The following is an 18,291-nucleotide window of genomic DNA, read 5'->3' as shown; positions in this document are numbered from 1 at the left end:
GTTGCCTGGGCGCTCGCTGTTTATTCAAGTGTGGGTCAGATTAGCCACCTGGGGCACAAATCCTGCAAAACGAGTCTGAGAGCGGGGCGAGCTCTTGCAGGTAGGAAGGTGCAGCGCTGAGCTAAAAATAACGAGGGCCAGCAGCCAGCTGCTGCGGAGGCGGCTCAGACTGCGCTGAAGCGAGAAACGCGTGGGTCCAGCTGTGCTGGGTGGCCTGGGTGACCTACACCCACCCTGCGCCGACACTCTTGGCCATTTACTAGAGCGTCACTGGGGGGGAGAGCAAGGAGAGGGCGCACCAGATTCCCGAGCCTCCTCCGGTGGCCCTGGGCAGCAGGGACGCAAAATGTGAAGCGCAGCACTGCGTCCGACTGGAGAGGGCACGGGGATAAGAAGCTGGCAGAAAGATCAAGGCATTGGGCCTGGCGAGGCTGCTGTCCCCGGCCTGCTAAGTATCAGCAGTTACCAAGGGACAACGTGGCTCGCAATTTCCGGGGGTCCGCACCTCCTTCTCCATCTGCTGTAGGAGGTGAGCACCGTGCCTCTCGCTGCTCCGCCAATGTAGGTCCGCGGGTTCCGGCAACCTCACACCCACCTCGCACTTTCTTTCCTCGCAGCTCAGTCTCTCAACACCCTTCGTGGGTTTCTGTGACTCCTTTTGAGTTTGAGTTTGTGTGATCTCTGAGTCTGGCCCTGGGGACGCAAGGCCTAGAAAATGGCCAAACTTCGGCCACGGGCGCTGAAGACTTCTATCTGCGTCTGAGCTGGGACTCAGCTTTGGCGAGGTATCAAGAGAGGCCCTCCCCCCAAGCCCAGCGTTCCCAGAATCTGGGGATGGAGCCCCTTTCTTTTCATGAAGCTGTTACCTCTCTGTTGGGCTTAGTGCATTTCTGTCTTAAGAAATACGTGTCTGGTGTCCCTGCCTTTTCCCCCCAGTGACTGACGCTTTGCAGTGCCCATTCCAAGCATCTTTGGCAGTGAAGCCAAGGAGGGGAAGAGCTGAGTACAAAGCTCAGGTGCCTCTAGGCGCTTCTCTGGCCCAGAGTCCCGCCCTCCCAGGGCTTGATAGACGTATCAAGCCAGTCAGGCCTGTTGGCCTCCACCTGGGGCTACTGCGGCCCAAGTGGTCCCCAGTGGCCAGGTCTGAGTTGGTGCAACTGCTCTTTTTGGGAGGTCCGGAAGTGGATTCCCTGAAGCCATGGACCTGTTTTATCTGTGCTGTGGCCACTACCAGACTACAGAGTATTCTCCTAGTTTTACTCTGGGCAGCCCTTTGGTTACCTGAGGTGACTAGAAACATCATCTCTAGGTAGAGAGCTTCACATGCTGGTCAAAGAATATAACTTTAAAAAATGATTTCAAAAGCAAATTTTAGCAACCCTTTATTGACATATAACACAAAGAGAAAGATACACAAATCTCGTGTGTACAACTTGATGAATTTTTACAAAGTGAACATCCACAAGCATTTTTGAGTGTTAATTACAACTATACATAATCTCTGAGGGGATTAGAAAAAAATGTACATTCATTCTTGAAGAGGACATTGGTGAAAATCACTCTTTGCCCCACTCAAGGATATGAAATATTTAGACTATATGTAAAAACATCCAAGTTCCACTTATACAATAAAAATGTCTTGGATCACATACCCTTTTTGGACAAAGCTTTCCTTGCAGAAGATTAGAAAGCTGTTAGTATGAATTAAGGGGAGAATACCGGATCGTGTTGTCCAACTGACATCTGGTTAGGAAACTGCAACGACTCATTTGGTATGGCAGGATGTCCATGCAGGAGTCTGCTGCTGCTTCCAAATCTCATCCCCACGGTGGGATGCAACTTTATCCAGGTTCACACACAACAGGGAGAGTGAGAGAGAGCATGACGGGTGTGTGTGCTGGGAACAAAGATATTCCACAGTTTTAACCTTCTTGATCCATTCTATAGTAATCTATTTCCCCAGGGCATCCCTTCTGTAGAATCAGGTGGGTACAGTTGACCGTTAAAGCAGAGGAAGCCTAAAACAGGGAGAAGCCAAATCTCCTTTACTGGGTGCCAATTCCATCCTCTTTGTGATAACCCTTCCTTGGAAAGGGAGGAGTCTCAATAGCCATGCCCTGTCTGCCATCCACATGTTAAACATGTTAAGACATAAAAGCAGTCTTTTCATCTGTCTGATCTCTCTGGGGTTTTGATTGGAGTTCTCATTTCTGATGGTCTGTTTTGAAGGATTAAAAAAAAAAGAACCACCATATTCTAGAAAGTAGCAAGACAATAATTTAAGGCATAAGGAACTGAAGTAGTACTGCATTTTATTTTATTCAATGAGAAGATATTAGAATCCAGTATTATTTAGCTTTGAGGTGTATCAAGGGTTGACAACAGTCTCAAATGAGGAGAACTTTGCATTCACTTATAATTCTTCTTCCGACAAGGGAAATGGAAAGGGGTTTATATTTGAGCAAGAAATATAGAGAAAAACTGTATAGTTTTGACATATTAGGGATCAGGAAAATCAGAGATGGAAAATGCTTGGGATATGTCATCTAGTCTGTAATTTCCTTATTCTCAGCAGTTATGAGTGTCTACTTTGTCAGTTATTAGTTATCTTGGCAAAGATTTATCTAGACTAATCATATGAATGTTAACTCAGTGAATGCTGATTCGTAGAAACAGCCTTTATTCAATCAATGTCTAAGAAGTGTGTGGCACCAATGATTACAAAATAAATGAGATATAATCCCTTCCTTTAAAAAAGTTTATCACTAAGTGAAGTAAAATTCAAATCAGAGTGTCTCTTCACCTACTTTGCTCACGTAATCTTTGCAAAGGATAATAATAAGAGCTAATATCTGTTGAGCACTTATGTGCCCGCCATTTTATTACATTAACTCAGTTAATGCCTATAAGAACATTATGAAATAGAAATCATTATTCTCCGTTTATAAATGAGGAAACCAGTTAGTCTGAAGCTTAAGCTATTTGACCATGCTTTTAACTAGTAGACATATTATTTCTCAATCTTGGGGCCTCAGAAAGACCTGTGAGGAACATGGTCAGTCTTTACATTTTACAGTGAGGAAGCTGAAACCCAGGAGAGGTAAACAGCTTCTTTCTCAAGATCATAACTTTTTCCCGGGGGAAAGTCACATAAAGTCTTGCCTTAAAGTGAGCTTTGTAATTAGATTTGTTCTTTCTTCTAAGAACCGGGTAGATATCCTGAAATTCTCTATAATAGCAGGCTGCAACAATGGAGCAGGAGCAGCAGCTTGTGCAACAATGGGGCAGCTTGGCCTTGGGAAAAGCCTTCAGGACAAGCCTTGTTTAGTCAGAACCTGTGGCTGTGGGGATCCATCCCTCTGCTTGCTCCCGCTTACAGCATGTGGAGGTGGAGACAAACTGACCTGGTCTGACTTTTTGGTCTACCAACTATTAGCTCTGTGACCTTGAGCAACCAATATGAGTTCTCTAAGTTTCAGATTCTCATTTATAGAATGGTGATTTTAGGAGGATTATTGTGAGGGCTAGATAGGAAATATGTAACTAATGGTAAATATTAATGAGGAAAATTAATGGTCCTGGGAAGTTCCAGACATCTCTTGTAATTCCAATTCCAGTTTATCTTCCTACTTCTCAAAAGCCAGCAATGGTCCTGGAGTTCCTTCAAAGTACCCTTACATAGCTTCGACAGACCTTAATTGGCAAGGAAGGTTTGAAGATCTGATGTGGTTCTTAATCAAGGACCTAGAAGCACGGGCTACTATATCTATAGGATTAGGAATCTTTTCATTTGCAAAGACCTATTTCATATGTTCTGGGCATAGTAATTCTACAATTACTACAACAGTTTATAAAGTACAAGCCAAGCATATTCCTTGCTTGTTTAATAATATCTAGGTATCATTTAACGGCATCTATCAGCCCTGGAAATATAAGTGAAATAACTTTTAAAATAGTAGTTCTCAAGCCTTAGTGTGCTCAGAATCAACAGGAAACTGTGTAAAATATGTAAATTTCTGGGTCCAGATTTTAGGCAGGGCCAGGAAATCTTTATTTTATCAGATCATTCAACCTAGTTCTGAAGCTTCTGTCCCTCAGAACTTACCTGGAGAAAGGCTGTCCCATAGGCTTGCTGTCCAGCTACTCTCTCTTAATGCTCGGCAAGAAAAACCCAACAAATGAATGCCATTCATTCAGAATAGCAGCAGAGGAGCCAAAGCTGCTCTTGAAATATGACGGATTCCTCCTCCCGATCTATGTGTTAAGGGTACAGTTTCATTTGGTTCATCTGTATTATGTTCTACAAAAAATCAAGATGCACATGTAGGCTCGAGGTGGGCAAAAAACTGGATGATTCCCCTTACCAACTCTGATTACTAAAGTATGATTGATTTAGCTCTCTAACCAACAAATAATTTGTTCTTTGGCATAAGAGAAAGGATGAAAAAAGGAAAAGAGGAGTGAGTAAAGGGAGTTGATATTAGAGAGTTTGGGCTAGAAATAAACCTGTCCCAAGAGACCTGGAACTGAGTTCTCCCACCACATATGTGAAGATTCATATTAGGGTCTAAACAGGTATGTCAGGTGGCTTAATTAGACACTCTTGGACTATACGTCTCATAGACTCATGGGTGGCTACTTTATTATCTGGGTTCCAGCAAACTGAGAAAATAGCTCTTATCCAAAATCATTTAGGTCTTAAAAAAGAAACAAACTATATTATCTGGTACCTTAAAATAAAATAAAGCCCCGCTTTTAATCACAGCATATCACTGTTGTCTTTGAGTTTAAATATTAAAGAACACATTTTGTTAATGATTAAAACAGTAGTTATTGATTAGGGGGGGCTCAGTGAACGTTTAATCTGTCCTTACTCCAGTCCGTGTGTTGAAGGAACACACTGCCTCATGCCCCAGAGTAAACATTAGGTAACTATTTAATGGGGTTTTAATTTTGTGTTGTTGTTAATAATAATTAATGTAATTTTGATTATGTTGGAAGCTGGAGGTATACTGTCAGGCATCCTTTCAGGGAGGTGGTATTGCCCTGCCCTATTTAATCAGAGGTTCTTTGAAGAGGCAGGCGCAGAGTGATTTAAAATGAAAGAAGGTGGATGTTTAATAAAATTTAAATTAAGAAATTAAATCATGTTCAAATTGAAAGAGGGCATGAAATTATCTGGCCTAATCATATCATTCTGCAAATGAGAAAACAGAGGCCCACAGGAATTAAAGGACTTCCCAAAGACAGACAGCTCATTTCTGTAGTTTAATGCATTATTGGGCTGAATGACCTCACAGGCCTAACCTGGAAAAGACGGCAGGTCGCTGTGGCCCTGGTCTCACAGTTGTTTCTCTGATCTCATGTACTTCCCACCTTTTGTAATTCTTGTTTTCTAAATATCGAAGCTGTGTAACTGTAAAGTTCATACAGATGAGCTAGTCTGGACCAATATCTGTTTAAGCAAAGACCTAAAAGCTTCGCTTACACAGTGACGGGTACCGTCTATCTCAGAGAAAGAAATCCAAGACAGGAAATGCTCAACCCTCCAGCACTGGCCTGACCACCTGGAGCTCAGGGCTGTGACCCTTAGCCCCACCCTGCAGCATTAACTCAGGACTCCAGAGACAGCAGAGGTTGTGATTACTTCAGGGCTCTAGGCAAGTCCCTTTAACCTGGCTTCCCCTTCCGTGTTTGTAAAACAGAGAGATGATGCTGATATCTCCCTCACTGCTCCATCAGAGGCACTGTGTGAAATTAGCTTCTGTTTGGGAAGGTTTTAAAGCCCTGCATTCCACCTCCCTGCTAACATGATTACTAGCACTTCCTTGTAGGAAAGGGCCAACTCCTCATCCCTTTTCTTCCTAAAAAACAAACCAAAGGGTATCTTTTCTCTCCCTGTGGCCAAAACGGTTGTTGCTTCCGCGGTTGTTCCCTCTTCCGAAGGTCCGTTTGCCGGTTGCTGAGGTTAAGGATTCCTAGTTGCTCCACAACCAAACAAAACAAATCAACAATAATATCAACAAAAATAACTGCTGCGGAGGTTCTCAGAAGGCTTCTGCGTTATACACAGACTTTTCCAACTGTAAAAACTATGGCCCCAGTCAGTCTCCAAGCCATCTCTGTCCTCGCAAGGGTTCGTTAGGCCTGGTGGGGGAGGAGGGAAACTGGACTGTTTATTGGGGCTGTCTTTCTGAGGGTCATCGCCAAGGCTCTCCACAACGAGCATTTAAAGAAATATTTTGGAAGGAAAGTCGCATTTTTAATAGGCAAAGAGGTACCTCTCTCTGGCACACAGTTCTGTGCACAGCCTGTTTCTCAACCTTTGGAAATCCTTTAACTGTTTATGGAAGGCCACCCTTAAAACCAATCCAGCAGCTCCTTTCTCCATAACCTGATTTTAGAGGTGTTTCATTATCTCTAATTACTCAGGGTAAATGGTGATTACTCAATGTTTTAATCATCAGTTTGGGCAGCAGTTACTCTAAACTCAGGGAAGCCCAGACTCCCATGGGTATTTTTGGAAGGTACGGCGACTAGTCGGTGCATGCTTTCTAGTACCTCTGCACGTGGTCCCCAGGTGAGTCCCGGACGCTTCCCAGGGCTGCAGGCAGCAGCGTCCCAGCCCAGGCGGCAGCTGCGGACTCCGGCGCTGCCCGGGCTTCCGGGACCGGCCTGCGAGGCGAGGCCCGGCGGCTGGATCGGAGGATGTGGGCGGGGCTCCCATCCCAGAAAGGGAGGCGAACCAGGGAGGAGGGAAGAAGGGAGGGGCTGCCAGGGAAGAGGAGGAGGAAGGAAAGAAAGAAACCGAGGGGGAAAGAGGAGGAAGGAGAAGATGCGGGAGGGCAGAGCGGGAGGGAGGGCGGGCAGGAGTGCGGAGCCCGGCCCGGAAGCTAGGTGAGTGTGGCATCCGAGCTGAGGGGCGGTAGCCCGGGACGCCGCTGCCGCTCCGGGCTGAGTGTCTCGCCTCCCTCCCCGATGGGATTCGGGTCCGCGCCGTCTCGAGCCTGCAGCGCCCCAGTCCTCAGCCCTCGCCTAGGTTCACAGCAGCTGTTCAGAGGTCCCCAGGAGCTGCTGCTGGCGAGCCCGCTACTGCAGGGACCTATGGTGAGCAAAGCTGCTTGGCGCCGGGCGCTGGGCAGAAGTGGTCGAGGCGCATCCTTGGTGGGGGGTGGGGGTGGGGGTGGGAGGAAAAACGGGGGGCTCATTCCGTGGTCGCGGCAAAAGGTGACCCCCCCTTTTTTGGTATTTTCTTTTACCCAACGGTGGTGCTAGAGGTAGGGATGCTGGCGCTGAAAGACACTTCCATACCGACTACCTCCACCACCCAGGCCACTTTCTCCGTCCCATAGCCGTTTTCACCTTTCGTAGGTTTGGGGCAGGAGAGGAGGGCAGAAGAGAAGCCTTTGGTTGGGCGTCGTTGGGGAGTCTGCGAGGTCTTGAGCCGAACACGTTGCGGGTACCCTGGCGTTTGCGGATGGGAAAAGCCAGGAGAGAAAGGAATGTCGGTTCAGAGGTCGGAAGAGAGTGAGGGGACGACAAGGTGGAGGGAGAACACCTAACTAGGGCTGGTTGGAGGTGCGGAGCGCTGTTTTACTGCCTCAGGAGCGCGCGCACCGAGCGAGGGGCTGCCTGGAGGGGAGTGTCACCCGACCCGGCCCCCAGCCGACTGGAGCCTCCGAGAGCTTGCCAACTGCCGGGGCAAGACGCGCCTCCTCCACGAGCGATTTTCACGGGCTTGTAGCATCCCAGGAGCCTCTCCTCTATCATTTAGTGGTGTGGGGTCTCGATGGCCGGGATGCCAGGCGCTCTGGGGACGAGTCTTTCAGCGGAGCCCTGTCCTAGGAAGAGTCGCGGACGCGCGGCTCTTCGTGGCTCCCCCTTTCCGGAGCCGACCGAAATGGGTCCCGGAATCCCAGGTCCCTGCAGACCCCTCCCGGTGGGAGTTGGGCCTGCGGCCTCAGACGCCTCCTGGGCACCTTTTACGTGGATGGTTTGTAAGGACTGCGGTGTGTAGCCTCCAGGTTTTGTGAGACGTGAAAATCCCCAAAGACGGGGACTTGGTAAACTGAGGTGACCTCGGAACAAACCGGCGTTGGGAGAAGATTCAGGCAGGGAAGTGAGGGACAGTCGCCAGGAGTTGCATCCCCGCCCCACTTCCCAAGAAAAAGTTCAGTCCGAAGTTCTTTTCAGCTTTTATCTTTTTTATTAAAAAATTCAGGGAGGAAAACGTGATTAGAGATGAATCCCACTTACTAAATCCGAAATTGAAACACCACAAGCTCTTGCCCAGCCTCTGAGTTCCAGCGCGGCGTGCGCTACCGCAGCCACCCCTGGGTTGTCCGGAGATTCCAGACGCCGACCCCTTCCCCTGTCCCTTCGCCCCGCGGGGACCGGCCCCTTCTCCGTCTGCGTTCCCCCTTTCTAAAGCTCCTCCCAGAGGGCTTTTTTTTTTTTTTAAGGGTTCCTGGAGTCTCCAAAAGAAAATCCTTTTTGCTATCCCCAACCCTTGCTCAGTCAGTCCCAGCCTGGCGCGGCAGCGGGAAAACCTAAAGCCGCTCAGAAAACGGCGCGGCTCTCTCCTGGCGGGGACCGTAGCGCAGCGTCGCCGGTGGCCTCCGCACCCCGGCCCCGCGGTGTTGGGCAGCGCCGGACAGCCGCGGCTCGGAGCGGAGGGCCAAAGGCTTGATTGTTTTTACTCCTCTTCCTCAAAGCCTTCACTGGATTGCCCCCAAGAAGAAACTCCTGTTCGCGGGTGAGAGTAAGGCGGGCAACCTGAGCCCTCGATCTCTGTCTGCAGCGACCCACAGCAGGAACTGAGAACAGCCTCAGGAAAGGGAGGCGGGGTGCAGTGGGGTTTTGAGCAGGAGTCGTGGGGCTCGGGACCCCGGGGCGGGCCCCGCTGACGCAGATTTGCGCGGGTCAGGTTTTCGAAAAGGCCCCTGTGCTGAGCTACCCACGCGCGCAGCATCTTCGGCTATTCAGGATATCCCAGTAATTCCTTGAGCTATGGATTGGTAATATTCCTGAAGAAATATGTGCTGCGATTCTGCAGCTGGTGCAAAGGAGGAAGGGGGTGGGGGAAGGAAGTGGAGGGGGGTTGGGTGGAGGAGTGGTGGTTTAAAAAATAAGACAAGCTGGAGAGAGACACGCAGACGCAGAGGTCGAGCGCAGGCCGAAAGCTGTTCACGGTTTTCTCCACTCCTGGGAACGTGGTGGGGTTTCCTTTCTGCGCTGGGTCGGGAGTTGTAAAGCCTCGGCGACTTTAAGACCTGAAACTGGTGATGTGCCCCCTCCGCGGCGACACCTCCTTTTGAGTCTGCCTCCACCCAGGATGGCCCTACCCACAGCTTTCTGTGGGGATTCATGGTTTGCTTTGGGGATCGTGAGATTCTCCCCGTAATGGAACAAGAAAAAACAGCCTAGCGGCTGCTCCCTCCCCACTTTCCCACGTCGGTCGCGCCAACCACCGCCACCCTCCGGCCCGGCGCCGGACTTGGTCAGCCGCTTTTAGGCTGTGCGCTCGCAGGCGCTCGTCGCGGGGTGACTGTCGCTAGGAGCAGCATTTGGCCTCGCGGGGACCCTGGGGAGGAAGCCGTGGGGTGCGCGCGCGCGTACGTGTGTCTCTTAGCGCTTTCCTTCTTAACTGCCCCTTGGTGGTGAGGTTTTCGGGGGCTGTGACTCCGCCGCGCCCGCTCCCGGCCGTCTGGACCCGGGTTTGCGCTGAAAGGCGCAGCCCCTGGAGTGAGCCCCGGACCCCCCGGCTTGGGGCCAGGGCCCCGCCGGCCGTCCCGAACGCCGCAGGTAGAGGCGGGGGTGCGTCCTCCGCTCGCCGTGCTCGGGGACCCGCGGAGGGCTCTGCCGATCGCGGCCGGGACCTCCTCCCGGGCAGCTGGAATTGCCGGCCGCGGGCTGGGAGGCGGGCCTCTCCGGGAGGGGGCGGGGCCGCGCGGAGGCGTGCGGGCCCTTTCGCCGCCGGGCGCGGGGTGGGCGGGCTCCTCCGTGCGCGGGGCGGGGCCTCCGCGGTCACGTGAGCCCGAGGGGCTGGAAGAAAAACAGCCCGTCTGCGCCAGTCTCATTATATTCAAATATTCATTTTAGGAGCCATTCCGTAGTGCCATCCAGAGCTCCGCACTGCTGCAGCTCCTCTGAGCCTTTCCAGCAAGTTTGTTCCAGATTGGCTGTCGAGAATCATGGACTGTTATTATATGCCTTGTTTTCTGTCAGTGAGTAGACACCTCTTCCTTCCCCTCCCGGGAGTTCACTCTGCCCTCCCCGCCTCTGCGCGTCTCGCGTCCCTCCCGTCGGACCTGCCCTCCAGAGCCCACACTCCGCTTTCTGGCAGCGCCGTCGCTTTCTTCTTGGCGGGGCAGCCGTGGTGCTCTAGGCGGACCGGTTCTGTTTGAAGTGCTCCCGCTCGCGCTCTCAGATTGGGTGCGTTGTAAGAAAGCGGAGCGAGACGGAGCTAAAGAGAAGAAAGGTCCCGCACCCCGGGTTGTACCTTATGGGCTAATCACCCGCCTTCCCACTTGACTGGGGGCATTCCCGATGCCCCCTTGTCGCGTTCCCAGCTGCTTGTCAGAATTCAGAGGTCACTCCCGGAATCCCCCCCACCCTTCCCTGGGAGTGAGCGAGCGGCACGATCAGATGCGTTTTGCTGGGCATTTCAAACTCATCGGCCACGGTAAAATAAACCGTCGAGCCACTCGGTCAGCTTCCAGACCACGTTCTCGATCTCGGCCTCTGGACCCTGCCGCCCCGTGTCTTTGCCCTGGCCCTGCTTCCCTGCTTTTCCTCCCTCCTGCTCCCAACCAGCTGGAAGTTGTGGAAATTGGGCTGGGAGGGCGGAGGAAGAAGATGGGGGTGGAGGAAGAGGGGGAGAGACTGAAGTTCTGAAGTGGAGAGCGATGGCATTTGAATTCTCCCTCCCCCACCCTTTTTACCCCCTCAATGTTAACTGTTTATCCTTGAAGAAGCCAAGCTGAGATCATGGCTCAGATAGCAGTTGGGACAAAAAAAGATTAACAGGATGGAGGCTATCTGATTTGGGGTTATTTGACTGTAAACAAGTTAGACCAAGTAATTACAGGGCAATTCCTACTTTCAGGCCTTGCATGGCTGCAGCTGGTGGTGGAGGGGGGTGTGTGAGGGAGAAGACACAAACTTGATCTTTCTGACCTGTTTTACATCTTGACCCTCTATCTCTCGCCCTATGTGCATATGCGGAGACATCTCCATTTCTGTCTAGTTATTGGTGTTTATTTATTCTTTAACCTTTCACCTCCTCCCCCTCCCCAGAGACACCATGATTCCTGGTAACCGAATGCTGATGGTCGTTTTATTATGCCAAGTCCTGCTAGGAGGCGCGAGCCATGCTAGTTTGATACCTGAGACGGGGAAGAAAAAAGTCGCCGAGATTCAGGGCCACGCGGGAGGACGCCGCTCAGGGCAGAGCCATGAGCTCCTGCGGGACTTCGAGGCTACACTTCTGCAGATGTTCGGGCTGCGCCGCCGCCCGCAGCCTAGCAAGAGCGCTGTCATCCCGGATTACATGCGGGATCTTTACCGGCTCCAGTCTGGGGAGGAGGAGGAGGAAGAGCAGATCCGCGGCATCGCGCTGGAGTACCCTGAGCGCCCGGCCAGTCGGGCCAACACCGTGAGAAGCTTCCACCACGAAGGTCAGTCCCTGCCCCGAGTTTGGGCTGGGGGAGGGCCAATAGGGTTGGCCGGTGGGGCAGTGGAAGCCCTGGGGGAGAAGGGTTCAGGTTACATCAAAGCCCCAAATCCAGCAGGCTGGGGAACAGAGCTGACTACCTCCAAGAATTTCCAGAGCTGTGGCTAAATTTATTTTTCTGAGACAGAGGGGAGGGGCTGAGGGAAGGGGAATGACACCACTCAGACGTGGGCTAGCCCCAGCGGTATGTTTTTGCTATATCAAAGCATTTTCTGCCAGGTTTTCTGCCCGTTTTTTTTTTTTTCAAAGCACCTACTGAATTTAATGTTACAGCTGTGTGTTTGTCGGGTTTATTCAATAGGGGCCTTGTAATCCGATCTGAATGTTTCCTAGCGGATGTTTCTTTTCCAAAGTAAATCTGAGTTATTAATCCACCAGCATCATTACTGTGTTGGAATTTATTTTCCCCTCTGTAACATGATCAACAAGGCATGCTCTGTGTTTCCAAGATCGCTGGGGAAATGTTTAGTAACATACTCGAAAACGGAGGAAGAGGGAGAGGGTGGTTGTGTGCATGTTTCCTCCTGCCTCTGCTCTGTTGGCCCCTCTTTTTCTTTACAACCACTTGTAAAGAAAACTGTGTACACAAAGCCAAGAGGGCTTTAAAAGGGGAGTCTCAATGGTGGTGGAATAAGGAGTTGACACATGGAAATTATTAGACATATAAAGGAGGTTGGGAGATACTTTCTGTCTTTGGTGCTTGCAGAATGCTAGCTAAGTCCCTTTGAGTTTGCTAGCTGCCCCACTTATCTGCTTCTTCAAATTAAAAGATATGCTTGCTTCCCCCAAATAGGCTTCCACTATATAAACAGAATTCACCACTCATCACCCAACTCTTAGCTATTTCTTGACTTTTCAATCTCTCAGAAAAGTTCATGTGCTTTTTCCACCCCCCACCCCCCTTCCCCTTTTTCTTCCTAACTGTGCCTAGAACATCTGGAGAACATCCCAGGGACCAGCGAAAGCTCTGCTTTTCGTTTCCTCTTTAACCTCAGCAGCATCCCAGAGAACGAGGTGATCTCGTCTGCAGAGCTTCGACTTTTCCGGGAGCAGGTGGACCAGGGCCCTGATTGGGAGCAGGGCTACCACCGAATAAACATTTATGAGGTTATGAAGCCCCCGGCAGAAGTGGCGCCTGGGCACCTCATCACACGACTACTGGACACGAGACTGGTCCACCACAATGTGACACGGTGGGAAACTTTTGATGTGAGTCCTGCAGTCCTTCGCTGGACCCGGGAGAAGCAGCCGAACTATGGGCTGGCCATTGAGGTGACTCACCTCCATCAGACACGGACCCACCAGGGCCAGCATGTCAGGATTAGCCGATCGTTACCTCAAGGGAGTGGGGATTGGGCACAGCTCCGGCCCCTCCTGGTCACCTTTGGCCATGATGGCCGGGGACATGCCTTGACCCGACGGCGAAGGGCCAAGCGTAGCCCCAAGCATCACCCACAGCGGGCCCGCAAGAAGAATAAGAACTGCCGTCGCCACTCACTCTATGTGGACTTCAGTGATGTGGGCTGGAACGACTGGATTGTGGCCCCACCAGGCTACCAGGCCTTCTACTGCCACGGGGACTGCCCCTTTCCACTGGCTGACCACCTCAACTCAACCAACCATGCCATCGTGCAGACCCTGGTCAACTCTGTCAATTCCAGTATCCCCAAAGCCTGTTGTGTTCCCACTGAACTGAGTGCCATCTCCATGCTCTACCTGGATGAGTATGACAAGGTGGTACTGAAAAACTATCAGGAGATGGTAGTAGAGGGATGTGGGTGCCGCTGAGACCAGCGGTCCTTGGGGACACACTCACACACACGTACATTCCCATCCACTCACCCACAGACTACACAGACTGCTTCCTTATAGCTGGACTTTTATCTTAAAAAAAAAAAAAAAAAAAAAAGGAAAAAATCCTAAACATTCACCTTGACCTTATTTATGACTTTACGTGCAAATGTTTTGACCATATTGATCATATATTTTGACAAAATATATTTATAACTACGTATTAAAAGAAAAAATAAAATGAGTCATTATTTTAAAGGTAAACTATATTATTTTCTCACGAATCCTTTTTCTTTTCCTTCTGCCCCATCTCTTGTGAATGAGATTTTTTTTTTTTTCCTGTTGAGGTAGGGCTGGGGGCAGAGTGGAAGTCAGAGGGTGGCGACTGGAGGTGGTTAAGTTCTAGGGACAGGAAGTAAACTGATGGTAGAGAGAGATGGTAATTGCCAGGATGAATTGTTTTCCATTTCTATTTAATGTTAACAAGGACGCAGCATCCTCTCCCATCTGGATGACACATGCCTTGGAGAAACAGTGGGATAAAAGGAGTAAGCCAGATTAAAGACTGAGTTTTAGGCTCCTTGTACATCTTCTGGATTTGCTCACCTGTTAGAGGTGCATTCCCAGCGAAGTGTGATGGATAAGAATCTCAACTCTCAGGAAATGATTCCCACCTCTGCTTTTATGCTACTCCGGGATGTCTCCAGTTATGATAGGCCTCAATGTTGTATACTTCAACTCAAAACTAATTTGCACACTCACATATTAACATGTATACATGTGTGTGTTTTTAACAGTTTTTTTTTTTTTGAGAAGTGGGTTTTAGCCAATAAAATAAGTAATGTGCCTTACCTTCAAAAAGTTTGGTGACCACTATTTTAATATACCATGTGGTAGAATTCTATAGTATTTTTGACTTCTTTTTCTTGTCTCCTATTCCCACACGAATACCTTTTTCGAGTTCAGATAGGACTGGCGGGGGGGGGCGGTGGCAATGGGGTCAGATGCTGAAGGGTCAGAATTTCCAAGCAGGCACTGTAAAAGTGTTCCACTATATAGATTCTCTTGGGTCATATGCCAGCTTTCCTCATCTCTGTACTGCCTGTCCCCCTTCCCTGGAGCTGGACAGAGAGTGATGCACTTCGATGTGATGTTCTGAGCCACAATTTCTTCAAGGAGAAAGCTCAAATTTTGGCCAAAGTGAAAAAGGAAAATGCTAATGTGCTTAAGCAGTCTCTCTCAATGAAGGGCTGCCAGCAAGGCACGGAAATGACTTTCTGAAAGAACAGGCATACAGTGGCTGAGAGGACCAGAGGAGGGACCTTTGCTTTTTATTACTTGCCACCAGCAACTAAATTAAGCCCTGGAATTTCAGCCTGCTTAGGCTCATTTCTTATGTGTGCATTTTTTTTTCTTCTGCAAAGGCTTGGATGTGCGTGGGAGAAAAGCAATGTGGAGTGGGCTGATAGAAGTGCATTTCTCCATTGTGAAGGTGGCCTGGGGTGGTGGTGGTGTGTGCACCCCCTGCACACATGTACACACACTTCCACGTACTCTTGGGAATAGGGTGGGTGAAGCAGGATTCATTTTTGTTTTTAATTACTGAAGTCCTACAATCCTCCAAAATGAGCAGCTTAGTGGAAACCAATAAAAATAGAAGTGGAACGGTTGCCAAAGCCCCAGCTCCCTGGAGAGCGCAGGTGGAGAGAGGAGATCAGAGCCCCAGGCAAAGGCAGCAAGACTCCACAGTTCCTCCAAAACTCCCTGCAAAGAGATATTTCCCCCTCCTCTAGTCTCCCAGGTCGCTGCCCCTTTGATTAATGGTATGGAGGTCGAATAAATCATTTAGGGGAAGCCCATTATGGGTTCCCCTCAGGCGGCCTCGTTTTGTTTTGCCCGATTTCCAGCAACTTTCTGAAATGTCCGTGTCACTGCAAGGGAACCCGCAGATCTCTAGCACTTGGACAAATTATCCGGGGCGAGTCCTGAGCCCAGTGGCTGCCTGGCTCAGGTCACTTTCTAGCAACCACCCTCCCCCCACCCTCCCCCTACTTCTACTGGCTTATTTTCAGGAATGGATAATGTTGTTTATTTGTTCAGCCAAATATTTGGTCTGGGGAATTTACCGTGAAATTCTGTGAATTGCATATACCTAGTTAACAAAATAGTCCTAATGCCACAATGTTAGCATGAAAAACAACACGCTATGGCCAGCGTTAACTCTTTAAATTCTTATTGAGAGGAGAAAAGGAATTGAATATGCGTAAAGATGATTTGATAACAGGATTTGGTCTTCTCATCGTTGCTTTTGGATCGCGCCTGCCATTTGCCCCTTCATCTCTTTATTTATTTCTTTCCCCCCAGAGTAATGTTCCCATTACTTTAAGGACGGTGGGGAGAAAGAATCACTCTTCAGGAGTTCAGCAAAGTGATAACCACAACAGAGGAGCTGCCTGGTCGATCCCTGCCCAACCCTTAAACTGGAACTGGCTTCCTAGGAGCTTCAGGGGGTAAAAAAAGAGAGGGGGATGGTGGAACGCATCACGTATTCCCCGGCTTTCGTTGCATAATTCCCTCAGAACCTGCCAGGTGACCTGCTGACTTTGTTTTCTGTCTTGACTGTGCTTCATTCCACCACCCCCTTGCCCCCTGCCGGGCAGCGCCACACTGTGAGGGCTCCGGGCAGCGGCGGCGGCGCTGGCGGACCCCAATAATCACTTGGCCTTGGACTGACGTCAAAATCCCGAGGACAGGCTCCGCCCCCGCCTGAGCTGGGAGCTCCTGGGCTCTGCGGCGGCGGGGCGCCAGAGGGCGTCCTCCCCGCCAGGACCGACCGTGCACCTAGTGGCCAAGCGGGAGCGGCACCGCGGGCTTGCTCCCTCCAGCCCCATCCCCACCCAAGCTGCAGATTTCAGGCCCCCCCCCCCCCCCCCCCCCCCCCCCGCTCCTCCCGACTGACCACCCGTCCAGCTCCTCCGCCCTTCCGGAGCCGGCACAAGTGAAGCTATGCAAAGACAAGCGGATCTGAGTAGTGCACGCACGATCTAAGGGCTGGTGCTCCGCACCTTGAAGGTGAAATGGGGTCAAGCGGCCCCGCAGAGCCAGGGAGTCTGGGGAGCACGCTCAAGTGGATGGAGGGGTGTAAGAGGCGTCTATATCTTTAGGGGTTTTCTGTTGGGGGGCGGAGAGCAGCAATTAGGGAGTGAGGGTCTCCTTGCATAGAGTCTACAATGGGACCGCATCTTGTAGTGACTGAATGCGAGCATCTAGAGAGGGGAAACGACCATGGCCACGTCCCAGGAGCCGCGGTCTTAGCCTCCTCGAAGACACAGAGCCCCGGCCTCGGCCTGAACTGCCATCACTACCTCCCTCCAAACTTTGCGGGAGGGAGTGGAGTAGAAGAAATGTGCTTGAGTGAGGTTGGCTGATTTCTTTCAGAAGCGGGATGCCAGGCCCATAATTTCTTGATAGCACCTCAGCTGACCTCCTCTGGGCCTGTGGCCCGAGGACTCAGTGCCCTCACCCTCCACCTGCAACCTAAAGCCCGGGACTCTGAATGGTGATCCCTAAGGTGAATTGAAGCCAATAAAGCGGAGGCCCACGTTTCCAAACTGCCTTTGTGCTTCCACACAAAGCAAATTGTATAAAATATACAACCATTCTCCTTTCAAAATGCCAAGAACAATGCAAAAGCCACATTGATGACCTTAGATTACCGGAGAATCAGAAAGTTATTAGTATTCCCCGGGGGAATTTAGGATAATTGGTGGACTGCCAAATTGGAATTGATGCAGGATTTTTCAGGTGTACCATTTGAAATACACTAGCACAATTTGAAAACTTAACCGGAAATAAACTCGGAGTGGCTAGAAACGTGTCGCCAGTGGGATTGCAAGTGTCCCACTTCCCTATGCTTTCAACACTTGATTGCAGAATAAATAGTCTGTTTGAAACTGAGTGGTCTTCAATGAAGAAAAGTGACTGGTTTTAGGGAAATAGTTTGGATTGCTTTTATATTTTTATTTTTTAAAAAGTCACCAGAACACTTGGAAAACAAATAAAAAATTCAAGGTGTGTAACATTTAGTCAATCCTGGAAAAAGAGGAAGCCATTCCATTCCTAAGTCACTTTAAGGTATTAACCGAATCAAGTTCCAGTTGTCTCTGCTTTTTCTCTATTCAAAATAATCTCTAAAAACTCTGAATGAAAATATAAACACTCTTATGTTGTTCAGACCAAACTATTCAAGAAGTATAATGCTATAGGATTCAGAAATGTTTACTTCAAAAAATGTGAAACTTGAGGAAAAGAAGACAAGATGGAACAATAATTTGCTGTGTTATGTTACTAATGAGAATTTCTTAAGTCCAGCTTTTAGTTTTGCCACATTTTCTGAAGAAAAGATCTCATTGATCTCTTTTCACTTTTTATAACTTGATTCCTTAAGAAAATATTTAAAAACAACATGCTCCCTTTCCATCCTAAATCCTCGAACCTCTAGCTAAGGGGCAAATAGGTTCTAGTCTTGCATAGTTTCATTGTCGTTACTTTATATATGTGTGTGTGTACATTATATATATATATTTTCAGTTTTATTAACCAGAGCCATGCCCAGCACTCAATTTTCTGAAGGCTCCAGAGCACACTGACTGAGAGTTTGAAGTACTGGATTCTAAGGCTTGCTCCTCCACCCGCTTCACTGTTCCTCTACCACCATCCTGCACGTAGTTGCCCAGGATTCAGCTGAGAAACTGTGTCGCTGTTCC

At 49.7% G+C, this 18,291-nt stretch overlaps 1 protein-coding gene and 1 long non-coding RNA gene across 7 annotated transcripts in view; one reads left to right on the top strand and one right to left on the bottom strand.

The window, feature by feature from the left end:
- BMP4 (bone morphogenetic protein 4) overlaps positions 1-13,792 on the top strand; it is a 162,323-nt gene extending 148,531 nt beyond the window's left edge. The window contains exons 1-4 of one of the 6 annotated variants that reach the window (XM_024567759.3): positions 6,765-6,897; positions 10,102-10,226; positions 11,299-11,678; positions 12,666-13,792. In XM_024567759.3, coding sequence (XP_024423527.1) covers positions 11,306-11,678; positions 12,666-13,522 — 1,230 coding nt within the window. In that variant the 5' untranslated portion in view covers positions 6,765-6,897; positions 10,102-10,226; positions 11,299-11,305 and the 3' untranslated portion in view covers positions 13,523-13,792. Of the gene's footprint in view, positions 1-6,764; positions 7,108-9,164; positions 9,282-9,488; positions 9,615-10,101; positions 10,227-11,298; positions 11,679-12,665 lie in introns of those variants that run through there. The other 5 variants (XM_024567757.3, XM_024567758.3, XM_053928913.2 and 2 more) reach the window with 5 other exon arrangements.
- On the bottom strand, positions 1,388-6,689 carry LOC128781411 (uncharacterized). Its single transcript, XR_008427396.1, has 3 exons — positions 6,562-6,689; positions 4,106-4,300; positions 1,388-1,897 (listed from the first exon to the last, which is right to left on the bottom strand). It is a non-coding gene; the product is annotated as an uncharacterized lncRNA (long non-coding RNA).
- Positions 13,793-18,291: the final 4,499 nt, after the last annotated feature.

The sequence above is a fragment of the Desmodus rotundus genome, chromosome 7 (assembly GCF_022682495.2).
Source record: "Desmodus rotundus isolate HL8 chromosome 7, HLdesRot8A.1, whole genome shotgun sequence".
NCBI classification, from domain to species: Eukaryota; Metazoa; Chordata; class Mammalia; order Chiroptera; family Phyllostomidae; genus Desmodus; species Desmodus rotundus.
The sequence above is the reverse complement of the archived record's forward strand: the minus strand, read 5'-3'. Positions and strand labels throughout refer to the sequence as shown.